Here is a 25050-nt window from a genome sequence, read left to right on the forward strand (position 1 = left end):
TTATGATATCAAACGCTGACGCAATGTTCTGCTCATATAATGGCTCAGCCCACATGACGTTGGCAAAAAAAAGTTTCATGATTTATCATCTTCCATCTGTCTTTGATGCTTGGTTACGATTGGGGCTCACACTAGGAGTTCATTAAAGCCCTGGAATGCATCCAAAATGGTGCCTTCAAACCAAAATGGGTGACTTCCTCTTCAACTTCAAGCATGGGTCCTTCAGACCGGGCGACACAGACAGAATGAAAAAAAGAATATGTCGAAACTGTATTTATTTTTTTGTGCGGTTGTTGTAGCAGTGCATATATGTACGTCCCGATTGGGAATATACCAATAAACCATATTTACCACAAAATTTCATGTCCATTGGTGAAACAAATTGTGGAGAGCAATTTTCTTTTTTTTCACTTTTGAGGAGGCACCACTGACTAAGTTTTGGGTGGTCGAGTTCAGGACCCCGAAAATCCTATCAGCGCTTAAAAAGGAATCAGCAGTGCATTGAAAGTTAGTGTGTGCGTTCAGGACTTTTACCCGCTTTTGTGGGGAACACCTCTTCATCTGTGAGTAGGTCCTGAATGTAGGACATGGCATAGTCAAAGTACAGAGGAGCAGAGCATTTCAGCTTCCTGCCATGGTCGTCAGTCCAAACATAAACTCTAAAAAACAACAAGGATAGAAAGCATAGTCGGTAAAGGCGACATACTTTGGAAAATTGGTGGTTTATCTTATACAAATGCAGTAGTTTGGTATCTGCAGCTTGCACACCCACGTCAATTTTGTCAACTATCTATTGTGTCTTAGAGCAAACTGAATAGTGACATCACAATTCTGTTAGTATAAGTCGCCCCGGAGTGTAATTCATATTTTTGTAGGGGAAATTAATTTAACAAAAAAGGAGACCAAGAACAGTCGAACTTGGACTCGCATCCTTTCCTTCATCGTGTTGACAGCAGCAAACAAGGTGTAGTTGGATTAGAAGCTTACACTTTTAATTACGGATGACACATGCTAAAGGAGGTTGCGGTAATGCACCCAATTTATTTGCCAGCCATCAACAGAAAATTCTAGAAGAAATGGAAGAAGAAGAAGAAGAAGAAATTGAAGAAGAAGAAGTAGTAGTCGTCACAACTGATGTGTGATGTAAAATATGTCCTTAGTTCTCTGCCGCTGCTAGTTTAGCATCCGCTACAATAAGGGTTTACTATTTACACCACCAAAAGGCGCAACAACCAACCAGGATTCCACATTTGGCATATTGCGACATGGGTTTGTAGTTAGAGTAAGCCATTTTAAACAAAAAAGACAAACGTTTCCATAATTAGAAGCGGAAGTTACGCATCCAACCGGAACTCGTTCGCTGCCATCAACACGATTAGGAAACGGGGATTTTGGGTGCCAGTCTCATTTCAATATATCGTCGCTGTCTTGTGAAAAACACTTATCTCCATTTTTTTTTCATTTTTCTCATTTTTACATGAATGGTGTTTCCTCGTTACAGACATCACATTAATGTGAAAATTAAAAAAGTTCCCCAAATTTGACATACGTGCTTTTCACAGGACAGCGACGATATACCGGTACAAGTGCATCGGAGTTTAAGTTGCAGAACCAGCCAAACTAGGGAAAAAAAACTCTTATTTATACACTCTAAAAACAGTTGGGTTATTTCATTAACCCAATTTTTGGATTGTTTGTGTTGAGTCAAAGGTCCTTCCCAGGTCTTTTGTCAATTCTTTGCATCGTTTTGACCCAATTTGTTGTGTTCATTTAACCCTTAAAGTTGGGTCAAAACTGGATAACCCAATTTTTGGGTTCAAAGTGACCCAAGTCTGGGTCGGTCCTTTCTTAACACAACCATTGGGTCAAATGGTGGAAGTGAGAACAAATCTGGATTAAAAAGTAGTGTTTAGAATTGTGGCAAATTCATATATTTTGTGTCATGGTGCTTTTTAGATATGAATTGAATGAATAAGACACCAACAGCAGTCTGCAAAGTGGTGTCAGTGACAATAAAGTGACAATAACTCTGATTGGCTGTCAGTCAGGAAATGCAAATCAGTGCATGAGATGAATTTGTAAAATGGTATACAATTTATTTCAGTTCTTTAAACCAAGCATTGCTTCCTTGCGGTCATCAGCAGACAACTGCCGTACACTTGAGTTGTGGGTCCATCTTGAAAAGTGTGTTGAGATATATTGACCTCTTGCGGAGAGTTGCGCTCAACAGTTTTCGATCTCCAAGCAAGGTAACCAGAGCCACTCTGGTAATCATAGAAATGTTCCTGTGGATTACAGTAAACACATAAAGTTAATATGGAACATTGTTTGGAGAAAGCGCAGTTCTTGTGAAGTTTTTAACAATTCCAGCACTCGTCCTGTCCAACACACACGCTCAGTCACAAGCAACTTGTTTTCAAAACATTACAATGTGTGATGTACTTACCAAAACAGTGTGATAAATGAAGAAATCCAAATGTCAAAAGTGTCGTTGACTTGACCACGATGCCGCGTGTGTCGACATGAACAGTATGTCGGAGGCTGTCATGGCCGGCAGCCATACTTAATTCAAGTGTACATCTGGCACCTGTGTATGGGCCTGTAAGGTTGATTTTTGACCCAACATAAAACATTACTGGCATATAACCCAATATATAGTTAATTTGAACCAACAATTGGGTTAATTTATAAGAAATAACCCAAAATTTTGACCCAACACACACAATCCAAAAATTGGGTTAATGAAATAACCCAACTGTTTTTAGAGTGTAAAAACAATATACAAATTGCAAATAGGTGAGTTTTAAAACAAATAGCTTGGGGTAAAATATCACATTTGCAAAAAGCGGTCCGCAAATAGGTGGGTTTTACTGTTTGACTCTTATTAGAAATGTTCCATAACGCTTGATTGGGTTTCACCTTCTTTTTTATGTGGTGGCAGCAACAGCAGCAGTACCCATAAAACACACATGACTTTTAAAGGTTCACCTCACAAAATAACCACGGCATAAATAACCATATTATCTGACGGCTCCATTTCACAGTGCGGTGCACCATTAACTCACGTGTCGCCTGGTCCACAGGCGGTCGGGCAGGTGCTGGGGGTGCAGAACTCTGACAGCGCGCTGGAGAACAGGTTTATGTGCTTGAAAAACAACACGGCTGTGGAGAGAGGGCAAAATGAAACGCCACCTCATCTTTAGTCGCTGGAAGCGAAGCGTTACTCACTGTTGCTGGCCAACCACTCGGCCTTGTCCACGCCGGGCGGGAGGGACGTGAGCGCGCACATGTCCATGTGGTTGATGTGCTGGCACGCAAACTCCTGCTGGAGGTACGGACGCGTCTCCAGGATGTTGTTGTTGATCCCCCTTTGAAGGACAGTGCAGAGCTTGTGAAACAATCAGCAGATGAGACATTTCACGCTCGCTTGGTAACGACGCATACACCGGCAACTGTGCAGTGTGATGTGGAGTGATTACAGCAAGTAGATAGGGACCGATTTTTATTTTGCGTTTGTGGAATAGAAGTTAAGCAGCAAAATGCACTCGTTTTTAGCCATCTCTGGGGGCGGCCATTTTGTCTTCGGTCGACTGAAAATGACATCACAACTGCTCACAACGACCAATCACGGCTGACCTGTTTTCTGAATCTGAGCCGTGATTGGTCATTGTAATCAGTTGTGATGTCATTTTCAGTCAACAGAAGACAAAATGGCCGCCCCCGGCGATAGCTAAAAACGAGTGGATTAACACTTATTCCACAAACGCAGCGTTTATCAGAATGTCTTGTTTCAACTAGTGGACTTGCATAGAACATATTCTTGAAGAAAATATGTTTGGGTTGACGCCATCTTTAAGCTTGGTCACGCAACCAAACGTATTGGACAAGGTACCACTGCGATTGTCTTATTTGCAATGTAATCGTTGCAGCTGCCCTTACTGCTTTTAGACAGCGGCTGGGAGTTGACTTGCTGTGACCTTGCTGTCTTTTTTGTAGAGACTCATGCACCCAGAAAGAATTAGTCTAATGGTCCATGCCCAACTTGAAGGTCAGCACAGTTACTGCTTGTGTGATTATGCCACGTTTCCACCAAACAGTGCAGTTCAGTTAAGATTTCTTTGAGCAATACATCCTGACCTGTCATCTGTTTCCACTAATGTAGAACATTGCAAATATTTTGATATCAAATCAGCCAGACACACTTGGAATTAATGGTTATAATATCTGATGAAGCAGCACTGCAGCGTCAATAAAGAACAACAGAGAACATCGTGAGTGACAACTTAGAAGCCAAAGTGCTGTTCGATTGCTATCCAGCAGACGTAGCAGATGTAGATTGCCGGAATTGCTGGGATTCTTGTCACTCGTTTGTGTTGCTAGGCAGAGTTCACAAAGAGCTCAACCTGTCAAAGTCTTCTTTTCACAATTGAATCGCAACTCTATTAAATATAAAATGCATCGGCGCTGTCCAATGACTTCCGTAAATTACAAGTTTCCCAGTTTCGCTAGCTATGTAAATTTATACAGGCTATATTTTTTATTTAATATTTCCAGAAGCGCTCTTCAGATATGATAACACTATTTGGCGCCTGCTTCAAATCAAGGTATCACTGTATCTTTAAATTTTGCGAAAGACATTTCTTTGTGTTTCAGCACCCAAAAAAATGTGCTTACTTGAAAAACCTTCAACAAAAGTGTAACCAAATTTGTACAATGCATTACGCAAAAGGTACGGGCAACTTTGGTCACGCTACATTTTCTTGATTGATTAAGTGTGAAAGTAACCCACTGATTGGTTCGTTTTCCTCCACAGTCAATTAATTAATCGTTGTGTTTTAACCTTCATGCTATGTTTGTTTCATTGGTACACCCAAATATTTCATGGGTGAATGTGACTGTCAACAGGTTTAACCTAGCAACATAAAAAAAAGAAAAGAAAAAATGAACTTACCTTGACGTCATTATTAACTATTGGGTCAATAATTCGTGCAACTGCTAAAATTGCTCACTCTGTCTTTTTTCATAAAGGAAGTATTTGTGTGTCATTGCTAGGTTTTTATTAAAAAATTTAAAACATTCAAAAATATTTTAAAAACATATGCTTACAATAAAAAGAAAGCCTGCAGAAGAAGTTTTATATGAATATGTATCTTTTTTACATTCTTTTCATATTTTTATTTGAATGTTATATTTAATTGACCCTGGTGAAAAGAATTCAACAAAAAAATGTCAACAATTTGAATAAAACGTATTCTGCTGTCTTTATTTTTCCGTTAAAAAAATAGAACTACTTAGATACAGTATGGATATATATAATATTATATAATTATGTATATATATGTTTGTCACGTTTAGTCACAACGAATCCCTAGCCCAGTGTTATGATTATTTTAATTCCCATCCATCCGTTTTGTTTAACGCCGCCTTTTTGTTTCGCAGGTGAGCCGGAGCTCGTCATGCGAGTCAAAGTAACCGCAGAAAACTCACGGCAGGAGGGAAGAACATGCAAACTCCACAGAGGACGACAATCCACCCCAGAAGCTCACAACTGTGCGGCAGATGTGCTAAACATTGCTTCACCACGCTGCCACCATCATGTCAACTTTAACAGACACGCTGGAGCTTCAGGTAAGGTTGTCCCTCTTTTTCAGGGTCGTGCTGCCCGCTTGATAGTTGATGTCATTAAAAATAAATGTTTCGGGACAAACCTGGGATCTCTTGACTGTGAGGCAGACGTTCTAACCATTAGTCCAGCATGCAGTGGCTATTTTGGTACCCCTTAGTGGAAATTCCCCCAAAGAACTGTGCCGCTTGGTAGAAGGAAATGGAGCGAACATCCTGTCCTGCTTGGACTCCTTTGCCTCGGACCCCTTTAAGGCCTCTGGGCCTGTCGTGGCGGTCCACACACAAACGCACAACGAACCCACAGCTGGTGTGTTTGTGCATAAACACAGCGCAAGTGGAGGCGGCCCGTGTTTACCTTTGCCTGCTGTCCTGTCGCCAGGGTGGAATCAACACCATGTATTCAAAGAGCAAACATTTGCGCTGTAAATTCAGCTCCCTGCTTTCGTTTCGCACTACTCGTCTGCCGGAGGAATCCACTGATGCCATCATGCAAGTATGCAATGCACACATAAGCTCTTATCTGGAGAACATTCCTGTTTGTTTTTTTTTAAAACGGTTGGACTGGAAAGCAAGAAAACGTAAAAGCGCAACTTACAGTTTGCCATCGCAGGCGTCAGGAGGAGCGTTGCGGTCCACTTTGGTGGCGGTGGGGTAACTATGGCAACCCCCCATGGCGGAGAGCTAAGAGCAGAGCCAACCCCTATTTTCCATCCTGAGCACGCGAATACACATGCACGTTTACGCACAACATATGTTAACACAACTTATGGATCCACACAGCTGGAAAACACACACCTCTCCCTTTTTTTTTGACAACTTTGTTAGCCGGGGTCGGGGGGGAAGAAAAAGTAGTCCCAGGAGTTGAAGATCGTTTCCAGCTGTCTGACTCCAGTCGTGTGTGTTTGTGTGAGCGTCGTGTGTGTGTGTGTGTGTGTGAATGAGTGAGTGTGTCTTCTTTGTCTGGAGTCCCACGCCCCGCAAGCACCGCCTCCTCAGCTCTGAGCGGACAGGCAGGTTTCTCCAACATGAGTTGAAATACTCAACTCAACTCCACCCCTTCGACTTTCCATAACGTGTGTGCGTGGGGGTGTGTGTGTGTGCGGAGCAGATGCACATGACAAAGTAAAGGCGACTGAAGAGAGAGGACGGACAAACATGCCCAGAGCAATGAGTGTTGTTTGTAAAACTTGATCTGATGATGGCAGCGTGGTGAACTAGTGCTTTGCGGGTCTGACTCACAGTTCTGTGGTTGAGCAAAACTCAACGTTTATGTTTCACAAAACATTGTGGGGCTAAAATATATGTCACAAACTGTGTTCAAACATCATCATGCGAGCATTCTTTGAATACGTAAAGGATTGGCTGCACACTACAATAAGAGACAAGCAGTTACTTAAATATCAGTCGCATACGCTCATTAAAGCTGCAGGCAGTTTCTCTATGACTTGGTAGCTAGGCTGGGCGAAGATTGGAAGATTTTCAAGCGACCGCCAGACTACGCTATCATGTCACATCCAAAAGTTAAGAAGAGCTGCAGTGTTACAAGCACAGATTAACTTCTGAGAAGCGGCACACTATTAATTGTCAACACTCGCGTTAGACTCTGGGCTTAATAAGTAGCGCCTTACCTAGTCGTCATGGTAACCGAAACGCAAACTAAAGTCTGTTTAAAGTGATAGGCGGACCAGCCCGCAGGCGATTAGTATTTGTTCCGGCCAGTCAAAAAGGCAGATAAACGGACGGCGAAAGGCGATAAATGGACCAGGATTTTTTAGTAAAATGGCCAGCTCTGTACTTTGTGTCCGTCCCGCAGTGGAGCTCAGCAGGGTGAGCAGTGGCTGATTGGCGTGAAACGGGACCACCCATTCTAAACAAGAAAAACAAAAGTGTAATTCCCCACCCATGACTTGGCAGCTTAGCTGGGCAAAGAGCCTTCGTTTTCAAGTTGAGGGTGACACCATTTTCAGTTCATGGGTTGCCGCTTGAACTGAGCAGCCACCTCGTTTTCGCGGGGCTCCGACTTGGAACATATAATCTATACGGATATAACCACATCAAACAACCACGACACAAGGCAACATGAGCCAATCGAAATGAGTACAGCAGACGCAATCTCGGCATTGGCCCGGCAGTTGAGGGAGGCGGGAGTGGGGACAGTGCTCGACCCTCTTCACAGGCTAATTTTAGTGACGGCAAAAAAAAAAATGGGTGTGTAAAGTCTGACACCTGGGAACTGTTTTAAATTGTTGAGAAACAAAATAAAGGGCAGTATGTAAGCCAAGCATGTCTCTTGCAACTTGTCTATTTGCAGCTTAAAAATATGATTCAAAATGAATGAATAGACTTTATATGACTTTCTATGGGATGTCGAGGAGTAGTTGACCGAGCAGCAAGAAGCTCCGTAATCCTTTAGTTCACCTGCCCTCAAGGTAAATATATTTGAGGCTGCTGTTCTTGCTGTGCATTTGTGCATGTGTCCATCCGTGTCCCAGGAGGCCTCGCACGCGCACACGGACTCACATTTCTTTGGACATATTTATTAAGCTCTTATATGAATTTACAAGCTAAAGTGACAACAAGTAACAGACACATATGCTTCAAAAAATAACACCAGCATCAGTTTGTAACCAAAAAAGAAAGGCATTTTACAACACGGTCTTATTTTCTATCACACACGCACACACTTTGGAATGAGCAACAGCCAGTGAGATGCCCACAAAGCATCATGCCGTTACACAGTCGCGTCTAGACCGAAATCTCCTGCACTGGAAACATGTTTGACATATTCAGTGGTTAAAAAGCCCCGATTTCCTCTTCCCTGGATCGAGATTTTTTTTTTTTTTGGTGCACTTCACACGTGGAACACGCAAAGTCGTCACATTCATTAGGGAAAGAAAAAAAAAAAAACAACACACAAAAAAAAAAAAATCTCACCGCTTGCTTTGGAGTTTAATGGCTGCCAAAAATAGAGGCTTGAACTACTCAAGGGCTTTGTCAGAAAGCAAAACGTGACCTGTAAAACTTCTGATGTGTACATAACATGAGCGGCATTCCACATTCTAAAGGAGCCTTCACAAAAAGTGCTTGTGAATCAGATTCAAATTGAGCCAAATGATTCTATTTGTCCATTCTCCATTACGCCTGTTTTACGACGGGCCACGGGTGAGCCGGCGCCTATAGCAGCTGACGTTGAGCGAAAGGCGGGGTACACCCGGTTCCCGGTCACCAGCCAATCACGGAGCGAATATAGAAAAACAGCCAGTCACACCTATGGCCAAGTTAGCCTTCACTGAAAACTAACGTGCATGTTTTTGGAATGTGTGAGGAAAACAATGCCTGGAGTAACCCCCCCCCACTCCCCTGCAAGCGCGGAGAGCACGCAAACTCTACACGCCAAGAACCCTGAACCCCAGAACTGTGAGGCAGACATGCCACTAGTGCACTCCCTGCAAATAATTCCACAGAGCCAATGTGTAACTAAAATCACCAACTAGCCATGAGACAAGTGGAAAGATAAAGAAACACCTTATCCTGAATAAAGGCTTTATACTCTCTGCAGTGATGTAACAAACATCCCCGGCCACAGTGTGAGGAATTACACGTGGGCCTAGCTGTTTTTATTTTGTCATTGACATTGTGTAAGTAGCAACAAGACAATGGCTATGCAAAAAAAAAAAAAAAAAAGTCACTTTCTAGCTGATTGCCTAATGCGCTACAAAGTGATTAGCGCAATGATATGGAAGACTACACACACGCGCGGACCCGCGCACAGACAAAAACACACTCCTCTGGAACTGATGCTGAAATGCCAAAACGTCATTATTGCCTCATTTCAACAACACGCACACATACAACACACACATTCTGTTTTTCCCTCTTTTGTTCCAAAAATAGATATGATTATATGTGTATATTATACATTTATATTACGTTTATTACCAAGAGTAGCCACAACCTAATACAGGTGCAAATATCACAATAGTACATTGACAGCTTCCGAGGAGGAGTGGGAGAACTATGAATGGGAAAATGCACATCTGTGTGTCTTTTTGGAGGGTTTGTAATAACACAGGGTGTGGGTGTGTGTGGGTGTTACACAGGTGTGCTTTCTTTTTCTTTCAGGCATACCTCTCCTCAGACCTGAGAGAAACCTCTGCACCTCAGACAGAGCTCACACACACACACACACACACACACACACACACACACTTCCACTGAAGCAGCGGCACGCATGATGCTTCTTTTTCTGATAGGCCCGATCGGGCGTGATGTCGAAAAATATTTGTCATCATATCCTTGATGTGTACTTTAAGGTCCATGCACATATAGTCCTTGTTCTCACAGGTAGGACAATACAGCGCACCAGTAAAGCAACTAGGGTGCTCTAATAGAACTATTGTGTTATATAAGTAACGTTTTTTTTCCTATGACCTGGAGCTGGATATCAAGGATATGGAATAAATGCTCATCCAGCTTTCCATACACATGAAATATTGAAATTATGAATGAAAAATTTGTTTTGTGGCGTCTGTATGTTTGAAGCGTCAACAGTCAAATGCTGTTAAACGCAGACCAGGCTCCAATTCGTGCGCAAGATAAGCCCCCGGTTGTTGTATTTGTCATGGGCAGATCATTAATGTGTAACCTCATTTGGCTGTTGGACATGCTTCCCTAGCTGAATTCAAGTGTGCCACTGGGCTGACAAACATGGCCGCTAAGAGAAATCATAGAATGCCGTGGCTGCGCGTGGAAGGGTCACCGTTGACAATAATGATGATGATGATGATGATGATGATGATGATGATGTGGTTAGGCCGGTCCGTTGGCAGAGGGCTGCTTCTCTCTGTAAAACAAATGAAAAAGGACAAGATTTACAATGAGGTTGACTGCGATTAGAAGCAGAAATACAGCATTGGGCTCCAAGGTGTGTGACAAGGAGGATGCTAAAGTGCAGTAGAACAATGAAGAAAATGGAAGCGGGCCACAATTGTTAGTGTTTCTCAACTCTAAAAGAAACATTCTGAGCATGCATAACATTTCTTTTTATAGTTGCTCTGAACGCCACACCTAAATTAATTGGATGCATCCTTTCCCCTTCCTAAGGAGTCAGACAGCAGACTGTAATTACCTCCACTGTGTGTCGCAGTAGACGTCTTTAGTACGACAGAGCACCTGTAGAGAAGCTCTGGCATCTGTAAAGCTGACCTTTACGGTGGAGTTTAAAGGCTGCACTTTTTGCGGTTGAGGAAATGCCCTCAACAAAAATATAAATGCAACATTATGAGGTGAACTCAAAGTTCGAAAACCTTTAAGGCCCCGATACACCAAACCGACGTCGGAGGTCGTGAAGCGTCGTGGCGTCTTTTAAGTGCCGTCTGATTGGGGACTCAGAAAACCTGTCAAGTCTGCCATCTGTCCTGAACAGTGTACACCAGGACTCATCCTTGAAGAGAACACCTCTCCAAGGTGCCAGACGCTATCAATGCCATTTTGTCACTCGCTGTCGACTGAAAATGACATCACAGTTGCACAGGGCTCAGGTAGCAACCAATCATGGCTCAGCTTCAGAAAACAGGTGAGCCGTGATTGTGCGTTACCTCAGCCCTGAGCAACTTCGATGTCATTTTCAGTTGACAGCAAATGACAAATTTCCGCCCCCTGAGATGGCTAAAAATTGTGGATTTTGCTGCTTCACTCATATTCCACAAATGCAATATTAATGAGAATGCCATGTTTAGACTAGTAGAGGCGCATATAACATATTATTGTTAGGGATGTTCCGATCAGATTTTATGACACTGATACCGATCATGCATGAGTGAGATCGGCCGATACCGATTCCGGTCACATGGAATATCTGTATATTTTTCCATTTATTTATGGTGACTGCTATTCTGCAATATTATCTGAAAAAAACAGCCATATTATTGCCGTAATATTGACAAAAATCGATATATATTTTCAAAAGCATGAAGAAATACAAAACCGTTACTGGCACAATACAACAATTACTCAGTCACAAAGATAATTGAAACCAGCTTTTAGCAACACAGTTTTTAAAGAGAACTGAAAAACTTAAATTTACCAGCTTTTGGTAACAGTTTTTAACAGATCAAAATAATCAGCAGTCTCAAAAGACTTAATTATGCAAAAAGTCAAATAAATAACATTCCACTTAAACATTACATGGTTCAGAATATACCGTAATCAAAGTAGAAAAACTATCCAATGAGTTCCTAAATTGAAACGACTCAGGAACTTTATTGTCTTGTGCATAGACAAACTATCTTGTGCATTTGTCAACGAGAAAAAAAGTCACTGTTAATCTTTTTATCTCCCTGTGGCAATAATGCCACTTATACTGCGCTGTGTCCGCCTTGACTTTATTCAATGCAGTGAGCCTCGTAAACTCACCATAGTCTCCCAATTGCTCGTTCTTCAAATGTCGGATTAAGTGGGATGTGTTGAAACTTTTGGCCATGCTCCCTGCTCGAGGTACCTTTTCATGGCATATACAGTACATCTGATCACCCGCAGCTCATGCTTAACAGCCTTGTGTTGCGTCCCTCCCCTCTGCTCGCAGCGGAGGCGCGGCTGCGTCAGGGAGCCTTTCTGGCGGCGCGTTTCAATTGGAGTCAATGCAGCTTTGGACTCGCGGTTGCGTGCAGGGCGGCGCGAGTGATGCTTTCGACGGAGGGACGTCGTCGCGCATTAAACAAATCTCATTTTTGGCCATTTTGTCTCGCGCCAGCAAAGCGTGAGCTGCGGGTGAACGGATGTTTTGATCGGCAATAAAAGGCTTTGATCGAATATTCCGATCACGTAATTTTTCACGAAAATCGTCCGATCGTGATCGGAGCATCCCTAATTATTGCAAAGAGAATTTTTGGGGTGACTTCCTCTTAAATTCAATAAACAAACGCCCGTCGATCTAATTTGAAGAAGTAACTCCAGCACTGTGTGTTAAGTACACAGACATTACTTACTGTGTGATAGCAGCAGGCTGCTGGGTAGGACTGGTCTTAGCTGGACTGGTACAGTCTCCGTGTTTCCTTGCAGATTCCGCATCCGCCTCATTTCCTTTCCCTTTGTCGTCGGCTGTCCTCTCGGCGTGACTTTAAAACAAAAGCAAACGGTGTTCTTAGCGAGGAAGGGAACAGAGAATCAAGTGAACAGAAAGAAAACAAACAATGGTCGCAGATCCTGGTTAAAAGCTCACCGCTGTTATCTGCCGTTGACTGTTTGCCGCCCCGCAGCCCAAACAAGGATCAATTTGTACATGCTCGTATAGAGGGCAGTATTTGTTAGTAAATTGCGTGCTAATGCATTGACTGGGATTGAAAAGATTTTTGTTCAAAGCATGCAATGTGGCAAAAAGGGGACCTATTCCACTTCCGCTCTCTGCACAGGGACGACACTAGCTGGGGGTTCCATAGGAAATGATGCACTGGGTATGTCATTATTGCAAACATCTGCGCCACACATGTGAGGACACAGACACTCCTGTTGCTTTCGATGGATGTGTTAATGCTTGGCTGGCGTTGGGATTAGGGACAAGCTAAGATAATATAAGAGTATGTAGTGGGTTAGTGCAGTCCACTGATGAATTAGTCTTGATCGTAGCACACATCCTTGTTCAAGGCAACAAGCAAAACACACGTGCCGTCTTTTGTTATGAACGGCATTCTTCCTCAAACTTCAGGAAGTCATTACACGCTTCACATACCGTCGAGTGGCTGGTCTGAATACTCTGGGGGCGGGGGAAGGGGGTGAAACAGGTGGGAAGAGACAGGTGGGGGTGATATCAGAACAGCAACAAAGAGAGAGGGAGGGAGGGGGAAAAGCTTTGAGGGATAAAAGAGGGACGATCTTTGGGACGGGAGGAGAAACAGTAGATTGTAGATATTGTGCAGCACTGGTTATATGCGAGCGAAAAGTTGTTTTCAGAGGCCATTTTGTAATGTAAAAGTATGACAATACTATAAATAAATATTCTTACACCACCCACAAAACTCATAACCACGGCAGGCCGATTCGGAGATGTTATCGAGTAATTCCGGTTGAATGGCGGGCCGCTGGTGCTGAACATCGTCTCACCCACACATAATAGCGTGCGTGAGCTTACTCTTACATTATGGAACAACAGAGCCATGCAGTTTGACGGCAGATTTGATATGATAAAAGCATCGGTCTGCGAGCACACGTCCTGTACCTGCTGAACACGGCGCGCTCGTTTTTGGCGTCCACTGTGAGCCGGATGGTCTCTTTGCCGTCGCCCGTGTTGATGGTCTCCGTGTGGGCGGACGCGGCCCCCGTTTTACTCTCGTCTTCGTCGGTGTCGGAGCTGCTGGAGGAGGAGCTGTCCGACGCCACTAAGGGGGCTTTCCGCGCTCCGCATATGCTCCACACGCAGGCTGGAGGAAAGAGATGAAATTATTCCCATTTATTGAACATGGATGGATTCATTCCACTCTTAAACTTTGTATTTTTGCGATGAAAAACATGAACGCATATCTTACGATTCTGGCTTGGTTTGGTGCTAAGATCCGAGTCCACAGGTGAGCTGCATCGGGGGCCGGTTTCAGAGCTGGGGATATATAATATGTCCAAAAAATGGAATGAGTGAGAGCACTACAGACACACTGCAACCATTTTGAGAAGTCGGGTGAAAGTCCGGGAGGTCACATTCCTTGCATTCCCAGCTCTAAATTTAATTTCCGACATGATCCAAACATTCAGTGGCTGACACCTTCAACTAGCAAAATAAATACATTTTTAAAAAACGATACCTACATACAGCGAACCCCCATTTATTGCGCACCTAACCCAGACACACCTGTGGTGAAAATTTGCAATTGAGACAACAGAAAACATTATTTTTTTTAAATTTTTTTTTTAAATACAGGTAGTTTTACTCCTTTAAACATTAACACTCTTCAACTTTTCAAACAACAAATATGTACTTCAAGCATATAATGTATATATACTGTATGTATAAAATACAGTGTGTATTGTAATACCTGTACTGTACATGCATGTACCTTTAAGAGGCGGGGCTTGGTGGGGTGGCATGTGATGTCAGAGAGTGAACGTGTGAACGTGTGACTGACAACCAATGCGTGAGTGTCTTTGTCTTTTACTGTTCTCCCGGCGTTTATTAAAAGAGGGCATTATAGTAAGTGCTTTGTATACTGAAAAAACAATAACAATGATTGCTTAAAATAAAGTTGAAATAAAACAGCGCAATGCAGAGGAACACTATTTCATTGTTACTCCGGGACGAAGTACACCCCCAGAGAGCCATTAATTCATTCACACTGACTGTTCTGGATGAGACGCCTCAGAGTGGGCCTGTCCTTCTCTGGGCTGGCGAATAAATTCACTGAGCACGTTTGGTGGTTTCCCTTTCGGAATGTCGCCTTGGCCTTGTTCTGCCCCTCACAAATGCCACTAAGTGCACGTTGCTAAAGTTTGAACGCTGAATTTAGGGGTTTGCTTCTCTTCAAGTTGTGCGGTCAATGAGCGGAAACAAAACCCTCATGGCGGTTGGAGATATTTAGCTGTAAAATTTCCAGCTAAGATAGTGTTGGGCGGACATTTTGCAGGCTCACCAACAGAAAGGCTGGAAATCTGTAAACTTGGCCCAGCCTTTCTCCTCTGTCACAGCGGCGGCGGGCTGGGGACTGTCCCAGGCTGCAAAGCCGACGCCTGCCGCGGGAGCCTTTGAGTTCACCTCCCCAAAGTCTGCAATCCAGCCGGAGTCTGAGGAGCAATGTACATGAGACACTTACTCAAAACCTATCATTGCCTCAGAGCGACCGAAACAATGGTATGATGATCATATGCTAGGTCTCACTCTTTGTGGCCTCTGTCTGGCTGGCGAAAGGGTCGATGTCATCTTTCAGCTCCTCTCCTTCATCAGAGTCTGAGCTTGCCGCTTTGTCAGAAGTCGCCGACCTATCACGGGCTTTACTCGGGGCTTGGCCTCGGGCTGCCTGCGACCCACCGAACCTTGATTGAGTAGATCAAATCAGCATGCATGTACAACATGACACCAACGGTGTCTGCAAACTTTTGCAAACCTGTTCCTTGACTTGGTTTGTGTTGCATAGTTGAATTCTTTTTCCTCCCAGATGTCCTCTTCATCATCATCAAAGGCTTGAATCCTCTCCTTGGCGCAGGCGTCAAACGAAGCCGTACTGGCCTGCAAGGTAGATGTATCACTGTCAAAGGTTCAAGATGGTAGATGGAAAATAATCTTGTATTTACACTGCAGGTTACCATGACGACAACGTTGAATTTGTTCCTTGGCCAAGCCCGTGACTAAATTTACTCATACGGTAGGTACAGTGTATCAAACCCATTTTCTCTATTGAAATGTCATTTATCCATTCCAGATGCCCCAAAAAAAAAACACCCAAAATGTTTGTTGTAATAAAGAAAAACGGCAAAAACAGATGAAATCATGATAATAATCTGTGCGATCCTTAAACTCACACTGTCCTGGCCCACATCAATGTTGATATTGATCTCTGCAATTCGATTAAACGTTGCCCTGCAATGACAGAAGCATTCGCTTAGTCAGCATGGTTGGGTAAGACCCCACCAAAGGTCCAAGTAGCAAACGCGCGGTCACTGAAGTAGACACACCCAATGCCGTCGTCGTGATCGGTGAACTCGTCATCGTTGAAACCAAACTGATCCACAAAGTTTGCCGTCATCTGCTGAATTTGGTAGTCTGAGAAAGCCTGAAGCATAAATACAAATACACATTGTTTACTAGACATCCTAGCAGACACTCGTTATATTTCACGTGTGCGCTGAAACCTGCTGCAGTGTTAGTTCTTTTGGGAAGGGGCTCTCCATGTCGTCTTCCGAGGAAAGCCGTGGATTACCGCTGCCGACCTAAAACACAAGCAGAACATTGAGAGTTTATATGCTCAAAAGCTACGTTGTGTATTGCATGCGTTTACCAGATCTATGGTGTTTCTCTTGTTGGTCTCTGATAGCGTCTGGTTCACAAAAGTCTCCCAGCGCCCTCTGCAGTCATCGGTTAGCTCTACACAACAAAACCAACAGCATTATCTGGAGTCAGGCAGGACATGGAGGCGGGAAAAAAAATTGTTATAATACACACAATGCTAATTTGTGCCCATGAAGTAGGTATAAAGTGTGCAGAAAATATTTAGATTCATCATTCCTGGACAGGTGGGTAAACAAATCAAGTGCGCCTTTACTATAGTCGTTAAGGCAGATGACATCACAACTCTCAATTTCTGGCAAAGCTGTTTTCCATTTGCTTAACTAGTTCTTGATAGAAATGTTATTAAGTCTACAAATTAGTCATTTACATAATTGTTGTGCATATTTATTTTCATGGCTACAAATTAGTATATTGTGGCTATACACTAGCATTTTTGTGCACACGTAATGGAATACTGTTATCCAGAGCTGGGCATTTTACTCAAATTTCCCGGTCCGTTTATTGCCTTCCCCGACTGTGTGTTTCCATCTAGCAACTAACTAAAGCCTCACCGCGGCCGGACTAAATGCGTCTCCTTTTCGGACCCTGCAGCTGTCAAAAAGTCTCGGCTGTGGCCAACGGGAAATAGAAGCCTTGCCACGGCCATTGAAGCCTCACCACGAAAATAGACAATAGACGATTACATCGACGGAAAAAATGGGCTTCCGACTATGCTTAGTCCGTTTATTTTTTCAAGGTTCCCATCTTTCATTTATAGCCTACAAAATGGGCGTCCGTCACAGGTGGATAGATGAACCGGTCCGTCAGATCTGTTATCAATATCCATGTCTGGAGCTGTGTAGCATTAAGTGATAGTCAAGTAGTGATAAAGTGAACAGGAATGAATTATTGCCTACACGTACCGCTGATGTGATTACTAATCTGGGTGTGAACCGGGCCTTTCTCCAGATTGTGGACAATTGTGTTGGCGATCCTGGTCAGATGCCCCATGTAGCCTCTCCTCATTCCACCTTCTGACCTAAAACAATTTCCACCCTTAGATCATCCCATACAGTAGTAAACAACGCTATAACCTCAATAATCTGACACTTACTGGGTTTTATCATTCTCTTCCCAGGCCAGTAGAACTCTCTCAACAAGGCGGCAATGCTGAAACAACTTCCCCAAAAACAAACGGGATGATGAGTTGTCAAGACAACAGCCCCGAGATTCCATGAGAATGTCAAAGATACCTACGTGAGTCACCAATAAATTATGTGCAGTATTTTCACGGGTGCCCCCGACCTCCGTCAAAGCCTGCTCGTCCGACGCGTCCTGAGGAGGCTTAACGTTGTCTTGGGAGACTAGGCCTGGCTGGAGTCTCATTTCGTGGGCACAGGGCCGCAGGATGGCCGCCACGCAGAGCTCCACTTGGAGGTGCAGGAAGTTGTTCCAGGTGTACTTGAAGAACGAGTTCTGAAAGTGCAATTGGGTCATTCTGGAACAACAGCGCACTTTGAAAAGCGTAGGTTGGTCTCACCAAAAGCAGGTCCATTGTATTGAGTCGGCAGAGTTCCTGTGCTATGACTGCATGGCTGGCGGAGCTGGTGTACAACAGGGAGGCCACTAGTCTGGCTACGTGCAGCCGCGTGTTCCCCAAAGGTTCCTCCAGTACACCCAAAGTCGTCAGCATGGGATTTCTCTAGATGAGGTAAAGAGATCAAAGAGACCGCGCCCTTCTCGCGAAGCCCTCCAAATATTATAATGCGTCTTATTTACGTACTTTGGGAGGCTCCAGAAGAAGCTGGTGGAAATGAAGCAAGTGTGGCTGAATGGCCAAAAGGATGCTGCTGTTAATGTTGTAACTTCTCTCAAACCCCTGCGTGTCCATAACACCATCCACGCTACCATTACAAAAAAAAAAAAAAAAAAAAAGAACAATTGGACAGGAGCTTGAAATGGAGAGCTTGGGCAATTTCACACCAAGGCAAAGGTTAATAAAAGCAAGAAAGGTTGGCAACTCACACAGGCCTCCTGATTTCCAGCAGAGTGAGCAGAACCTGAATCCCATTGACGATGCAGCTCTCAGTCCTGTCTCCCGAGAACATGTTCTGTAGCAGCTGCTCCACACACTCCTGCCTGCAGAACAGAGACAGACATTAACTTTGGGTGTATCCTGCCCAAAGAGCACCTTTTGGCGCGTCTGTGTCTGTGTCTGTGTGACGTACGATTCCAGCACGGTCAGCAATGGGTCAGGCTGGGACATCTCCTGAAGCTGATTGGCCTGGTCTCTGCTTAAACGAATGATGTCGCACAAAGTCTGAGACGCGTTGGACTGCCTCTTGACAGAAATAACACACACCGACGTGGACTTTCAGGATTGTAAATATCGAAGCTAGAGTGTTGATAGAGTTGTACAAATGTAACTCGATGACCAAGAAAGACAAAATAAATTGGTTTCGTAGAGTGTTATTTCTGTATGTACCGTCATGTTGGTTAATGTACTGGAAGAAGGGAGGTCAAACAGTCATTTGGGAATTGTAGTTTACTTTATAGCAATATTTATTGTGACTTTTCTTTTTTTAATCTTCCATTCAACCAATACAAAAAACTAGTAATAGTAATAAAAAAAACTAATACTAAAACCAAATAAACTAACTACATTTGAAAAGCAAGTCAAAACAAAACAAAAACTATAAATAATGAAAAATCACAAAGGATTAAAATGCTAGTTATACTTCAGTGTGACCTCGTGAGTGTTCTGATTTTGTATTTCTATGTTTGACTGTTTGTCCCGCTCAGTTAACAGGTGACTGTGGCTCTCTTTGCCCACATAACAGGGCATTACAATAACTGGCTACATCTTATTGAAATTCACTCAAGCTGCACCATATTTGAAGTTTAATACTCCAATCAACCAACTTGCATGTCAGGGCACTTGAAAGTGCCAGAATGTGCCTGTACCTCTTCATCCGTGCCTGGATGAATGATTTCTACGAGTCTCTGGGCCAGAGATTCTTCATTCAGCCACTGTGAACAATTAACACAAAATATTAAAATACGAGCGTGTCCGTCATCGTGTAAACTATGCATTTATTCGTCTCTTACAGTGAGAGTCTCCAGTCGAAGAGGGGGTGGCTCCACGCAGCTGATAAGTCGTAGCAGGACATCCATCATTGCCGACGTGTTGATGTGCTGTAGAACCAAGGCGAGGAATCCCTCCTTCCGCCGGAGGAAACTAATCACCTGATTACAACAGAAATGAAAAACTTAACACCACAAAGTCCACTGCGTTTCTGCAAGTTGGAAAATACACTATACCGCCATGTCGTGTCATTTAGCTTTCAATTACTTCTAAAAGACACCGCCAGTACAGTGGAACATCCTAAAAGGGCCTAACAGTGTGACACAGAAGTTTTGGAGTGTTGTTTTTTCATTGGCGTTTTGTGATGGCAAAAGAAAAAGTGCGAGTATGACGAAAGAACTGCAAACTGACGAGAACAAAACAAAAGCAGAACACAACAATTTTTTTTTTTTTACATTTTTGGGGTGTCGCTCGCATTTCAATTAGGGCCCAACCTATATTGTTTTTTTTGGAGGCAGATTCCAAAATTTGGCAGAATGAAATTTCAATAACTGACTAATCAGCCGTTTAGTTAAACAAATATATAATGAATATAATAACTTTTTTTTTTTTTTTTTTTTACCCCGATGATGGCAGCTGAACCTAGAAAAGATTGTTTCCATCTTTGGTAAATTTGTTTTGAAGCATGAACAAATCTGTACACAACAGTTTAGTCAATCTCTGACTATATAGAAAAGCGGGTACTATTAGGTACTGTGAACCTCGGACAAATGGGAATAAGTCACGCTTCATCACTAACAGGTAATACATGACTGGTGGGTGTTACCTGCTCAGTCTTGCGCGCGATGAGGTTGCCAATGGTCTTGCTGAAGAAGGATGACAGCAGCGGGTTCAGAGGGGAGGGCTGCTCCAGGAAGGCGTAAAGGCTTTCCAGGAGAGGCTCCTCATTGCCCAGCTTGTCGTTGATCACGCCCACGTCGCTTGTCAACAACTCACAAGCGATATTTGAATACCTGTGAATAAACATCACGCACCTGCTAGTAACGTCAAGAGCGGGAGAATGATTTGACTGATTTGGACAGAATTTGCCTATGTAACCTTTATGCTACTGGGAATGACACCGTGACTTTTTGTTGTTTGTGTACGAATAGTGGAGTCTCCAGAGTGCCTGTCCTCCTGTAAAGTTTAAAATGACCCATTCTAGAAAATCTTTAGCAAGATTGCTTATTTCCTCAAATGTGTCTGAGTGAACTGTTCTACACTTTTGTCCCTCTTTTACATTGTTTTTATTCACATAATGCCCTCAGTTTCTCCGCACATGAATTGACAGCTAAACTGCTCAAAGTTCCAAAGCAACTTTCAAGCGACATGAAAACACTGTCATGTAAAGGCCAATAAGGTAAGCAGAGCTACGGTGTTAGAATACTAGCATTAGCTACCATTGGTGACTGTTGCTTTCTTTGCCCACATACAGTATGAGGGCATTGCGTTACCTTAGTTGTTCCATTTTTTTTTTTCTCACTTCACTCGAGTGGCAGCGTATTGGAAGCTTTCCCGCAACTCAGATTGTCACACAACAAAAGGAAAAAAATAAATGTGGAAAAAAAAAATGACCAAGCAAACTGTTAACTCCTAAATTGGGGCACTCTTAAGTGAAAATACAACTGTATTTTACTGCCATCGGCATAAACGGCACATACTTGAATCGCTTGGTCTCCTCTATACCAGCAGGAGGCTCCGTGGTAATCTTGCGAACCAGTTCCTGCATGCACTGGTCCTGGCAAAGGAACAGGAGGAGTCTACAGAAGTCACAATGAAAATAAAAGTCAGTTGAGTCAGCGAGACGAGAGCAGAGATGTAATAATAATGACCTCCTGTTCTGAGCCTTGCACTCCTGCAGTACGTCGTCCTCGTCCATGAGCTCAGCGAGCGTGACATCCTCCTTGTCCAGTAACGCCTCTAGATGAGAAGCTGTGTGTAGGTCAAATTTCCAAAACATGGCTGACGTCAGCGGCGACCCGTGTTCTTAGCTGTATGGAGAGAATTCGACATTGTGATTGGTGGTGTAAAACAACACTGCATACTTGTGGAAACTATTGATTGACGAACAAGAATTGACATTAGGGCTGACTGATTTTGAAAAATACTCTAATTGCATTTCACCCCCTCAATAAGTCAATTTAATCTGCAATCATTTTTTTAAGGTCCTCTTCGAATGTATTTTTTTTTTTTTTTACAAAGAGAAGCAATAAATTAAACTGAATTACAACAAACAATATTGGATTCGTTATACAGTACATAAATATTTTGGTTTTATAGGTTATGCTTTACGCTAAAATAAAGAGAAATTAACCATAAATTAATATTAAAAACAAAATATTTATCAACTTCACTTGGAGTTGTTAATGTACATAAGACTTTGACTTGCAGTCTATGACAACTTCACAAAATTCTACGAAAGTCAGACTACAACAATAATGATAACAAATCTGTGGCTTTAATCACATTCAACTTTTTATGTTCCATGAAACAATCATATGTAAGATGTAGACACTATATAAATATATCAATAAAATATATATTTACATAAAGCCTACCGACCAACTGAAATGAAACATTTTTTTCCCCCAAATTGCAGCCTTTGTGATTTGAAAATTGCATTCTCCTATATTACAATGTCGATTTGAATTCAATTAGCCCTACTTGATTTACATTAGGATAAGATCATCTGGCAAAAAACAGCATTAAACTAAACATAAATAAAATAAAATAAAACAACCTTAGCAGAAACTTCTGTAATTTCACTGAACTGGTCTGAAATTGCTGATTAATTTCCTACAAATGTTTGAGTCACTGATGGTGCAGTGGTACATTGGCCTGACTTAAGTGAGTTCAGTTCCCACTCAGTGCCAGTGTGGGGGTGAGAATGAATGGCTACGTGTCTATATGTGCCCGGTGACTGACTGGCGACCAGTCCAGAGGCCTCTTTGGAAAGCCTCATCTCCTACCACCTTTGCTTAATCATTGTGGAAAGCATCATCAGATCAAGATAAAAAAAAAAAGGGCTTCCTTTCAAACAGAGTTAAGGACAGCAATGTTGAAGTTGATTCTTTTCCTAACCGACATCACCTCACAATGCTGAGTATTGCTCACATAAGCCTTGAGCATGAAAATACTATATTCTGAAGACAAAAAAAAAAAAAAAAGACATTGCTTCAATTCTTGTGTTTTTTTGTTGTATTTATTACAATCAGGTTCAAATCACTTGAGAGGCTAAACTTTTGTTGATATGGAAATTCACAGCCGGTGGTAGTCTTTTTTAAAAGTGAAGTTTGCAATTTAATTTCTTCAGGTGTAAATTAGGGGCTTGGAAAATAAAGATGCATGATATTGGAAAAACATGCAAAATGATTTTTATTATTTAATGAAAGAAGTCGATTTTTGTTCGTGCGACAAGATAAGCAATCTCAATGTGTTCTATGCAAATTAATTGTAATTCCCCGAGGTAATGTCCAAATATTGGGTGGCAATTAGGTTTGCATCTGACTGGTCAAATTCAGTTAAAAGAATACAATTCCATAAGAAAATTATTGCATGTCTTTGCGATATGCATATTGCATAGGCCATTAATCTTTGCATGAAGACACCTTTCCTAAACATTTTTAGAATTTGAATACTATTTTCTCCACGTACTTCCAGGGCATCTCGCTCAGATTGTCACGTTCCCTAGAAAAGAAAAAGGGCCTAGCTCCGGGGTGTTGTCCGCCTTCCACCAAAAGTCAGCTGGGATAGGCTCCAGCTCCTCATGACAGAACAGGTTAAGTAGAATACATCATTTGTCCTTGTTCATCTATCTATGGCAGCGATGTACAGTGACAGTCAGAACAATTAAAAGCTCTTCCACTACACGGTAAAAGGTACAATTGACCTGTGAATCCACCTATTTCCATTTGTACAACAGAATGGCTTTGTGTTCAACAAAACAAGCCCATGCTTCACATTAAGTAAATGTGTAGGCAAGTTGAGATCAGTTAGTATATATAGGACTTGTGGTGTTATTTTTATTTTATTTTATTTTATTTTTTTTGGGGGGGGGGGTGATTTTTCGCAATGTAAAATATAGTTCCACCACTGTAAAGTAATCAAGAGGGACAGTAGTTTGTGATTTCACCATACAATGCTTTAGAAACAAATACAGTACAAATGTTATACGATACTTAATTGTAAAATAATGTTTGGCAAAAACTCGGTAGGAGCGGCTTCCGTTTCAAAGGAGCGTCACTTGACATGTAACGCAGCCATAACACGAGTTTAATTACCAGTCATTTAATTAATTAGGAACACTGTGCGTTAAATTGGCTTTTGTTCCGTTTACAACACATTCCCCAGTGAGTTTCCACTAGCGACCGTGGCGTTCATCTTATACCTTGATCGTAAATCAGAGATAAAGTTTATACATAAGAGATGCGGTGCTATATGTGACAAGCTAGCTAGCTGACCTCCTCGGTCGGCTTCCTCGGCTCTGCGTCACCACTTTCCACTTGACTTCCTTGAAAAAAAAACCCGCATCTTTTAAATATGACAAGCGAGGCTTTCAATTGTCATTGCCCTCGGTCATCGTCTAAGCTTAAACTGTCAGTCACCCGCAGTGGCCCAAAAGGCTCTTCTATTCCAATTGTGGCGTATGTTAGCTTCACGCTAGTAGTGTCCTCCACTCACCATCCATTCGCCGTGAGCGTGCTGGCCTTAGAGACGCTGTCGACCGCACCGAGTCCTGCCGAAATTAACTTCAACGGGCAGGCGGGCGGCGGCGGCGACAACCGGTGGTGTCACCGATCAAAATGGCGGAGAAGATATAACGTAGTCCATAAGTTCGGCTGTCCGTCAAGCCGTGTAATCATCAGCCTGATGACATTTTGAGGACGTGCAGGGGACGCTGTCAGCAGTTACATATCGCCAAGAAGATTTGGAATAACAGCTGCAGAGTCACGTTACAATTAACACAAACACAAAAAGGAATACAGTACTACAAAAAGGTTCGGGTCGAAATATTTCCCAATGCATGATTATATTTTTCTACTCGGTTTCTATAGATACAGTGATGACTTTAGGGACTGTCATTCAATTTTCTCAATTTCAGCCGAAGAGTAGAGGGACACGTGCAAAAAAAAGTGGGGTTCCACTCCCACGGACTGGTATCACGTAAAGCAATATATTTGATAGACCGATATAGGAACACAAACAATCTAGCAAGCCGGATAGCCAGCTATCTTGCTACCTATATTTTATGCTGGTTTATTTTTATTACTGTGCTGTGCATACTTTAGTTGTGTTGGACGTATGTCTTTAAGGGGCGCGGCCTAGTGATTGACGCCAA

General features: G+C 42.6%; 2 protein-coding genes and 1 long non-coding RNA gene across 7 annotated transcripts in view; 1 reads left to right on the forward strand and 2 right to left on the reverse strand.

The window, feature by feature from the left end:
• Positions 1 to 6634, reverse strand: part of LOC147148655 (MOB kinase activator 2) — a 7463-nt gene extending 829 nt beyond the window's left edge. Inside the window, exons 1-4 of one of the 3 annotated variants that reach the window (XM_086027144.1) lie at positions 6221 to 6634; positions 3229 to 3368; positions 3066 to 3162; positions 535 to 659 (exon numbers count right to left, since the gene is read on the reverse strand). In XM_086027144.1, the coding sequence (XP_085883270.1) occupies positions 535 to 659; positions 3066 to 3162; positions 3229 to 3368; positions 6221 to 6297 (439 nt within the window). In that variant the 5' untranslated portion in view covers positions 6298 to 6634. Of the gene's footprint in view, positions 1 to 534; positions 660 to 3065; positions 3163 to 3228; positions 3369 to 5708; positions 5933 to 5980; positions 6166 to 6220 lie in introns of those variants that run through there. The other 2 variants (XM_086027143.1, XM_086027145.1) reach the window with 2 other exon arrangements.
• LOC147148654 (uncharacterized) overlaps positions 1 to 15960 on the forward strand; it is a 20864-nt gene extending 4904 nt beyond the window's left edge. For all 3 annotated transcript variants that reach the window (XR_015086362.1, XR_015086365.1, XR_015086364.1), the window contains 2 exons: positions 5440 to 5628; positions 15759 to 15960. This is a non-coding gene — a long non-coding RNA (uncharacterized LOC147148654). The remainder of the gene's footprint in view (positions 1 to 5439; positions 5629 to 15758) is intronic.
• On the reverse strand, positions 9214 to 24776 carry ppp6r2b (protein phosphatase 6, regulatory subunit 2b). The gene is made up of 24 exons (XM_086027137.1): positions 24393 to 24776; positions 21545 to 21703; positions 21374 to 21472; positions 20500 to 20686; positions 19697 to 19834; positions 19553 to 19618; positions 18817 to 18929; positions 18614 to 18727; positions 18372 to 18492; positions 18129 to 18290; positions 17846 to 18064; positions 17703 to 17767; positions 17512 to 17627; positions 16599 to 16684; positions 16453 to 16530; positions 16276 to 16373; positions 16123 to 16180; positions 15708 to 15829; positions 15482 to 15636; positions 15237 to 15387; positions 14145 to 14212; positions 13838 to 14039; positions 12612 to 12740; positions 9214 to 10468 (listed from the first exon to the last, which is right to left on the reverse strand). Exons 2-24 carry the CDS (start codon positions 21670 to 21672, stop codon positions 10435 to 10437), a joined length of 2709 nt encoding a protein of 902 aa, XP_085883263.1. The 5' UTR covers positions 21673 to 21703; positions 24393 to 24776; the 3' UTR covers positions 9214 to 10434.
• Positions 24777 to 25050: the final 274 nt, after the last annotated feature.

This window comes from Filicampus tigris, chromosome 4 (assembly GCF_054856515.1).
Source record: "Filicampus tigris isolate MCC_2025a chromosome 4, RoL_Ftig_1.0, whole genome shotgun sequence".
Lineage (NCBI taxonomy): Eukaryota > Metazoa > Chordata > Actinopteri > Syngnathiformes > Syngnathidae > Filicampus > Filicampus tigris.

What these genes read in the sequence shown, in the direction of transcription:
- ppp6r2b (XM_086027137.1), bottom strand. Translation starts at nt 21,672, where the DNA reads ATGTTTTGGAAATTTGACCTACACACAGCTTCTCATCTAGAGGCGTTA. An exon ending in TCGCGCGCAAGACTGAGCAG is followed by an intron (nt 19,835 to 20,499) that starts GTAACACCCACC and finishes TGTTGTAATCAG; the next exon opens with GTGATTAGTTTCCTCCGGCG. An exon ending in TTCTTCTGGAGCCTCCCAAA is followed by an intron (nt 18,291 to 18,371) that starts GTACGTAAATAA and finishes TACCTCATCTAG; the next exon opens with AGAAATCCCATGCTGACGAC.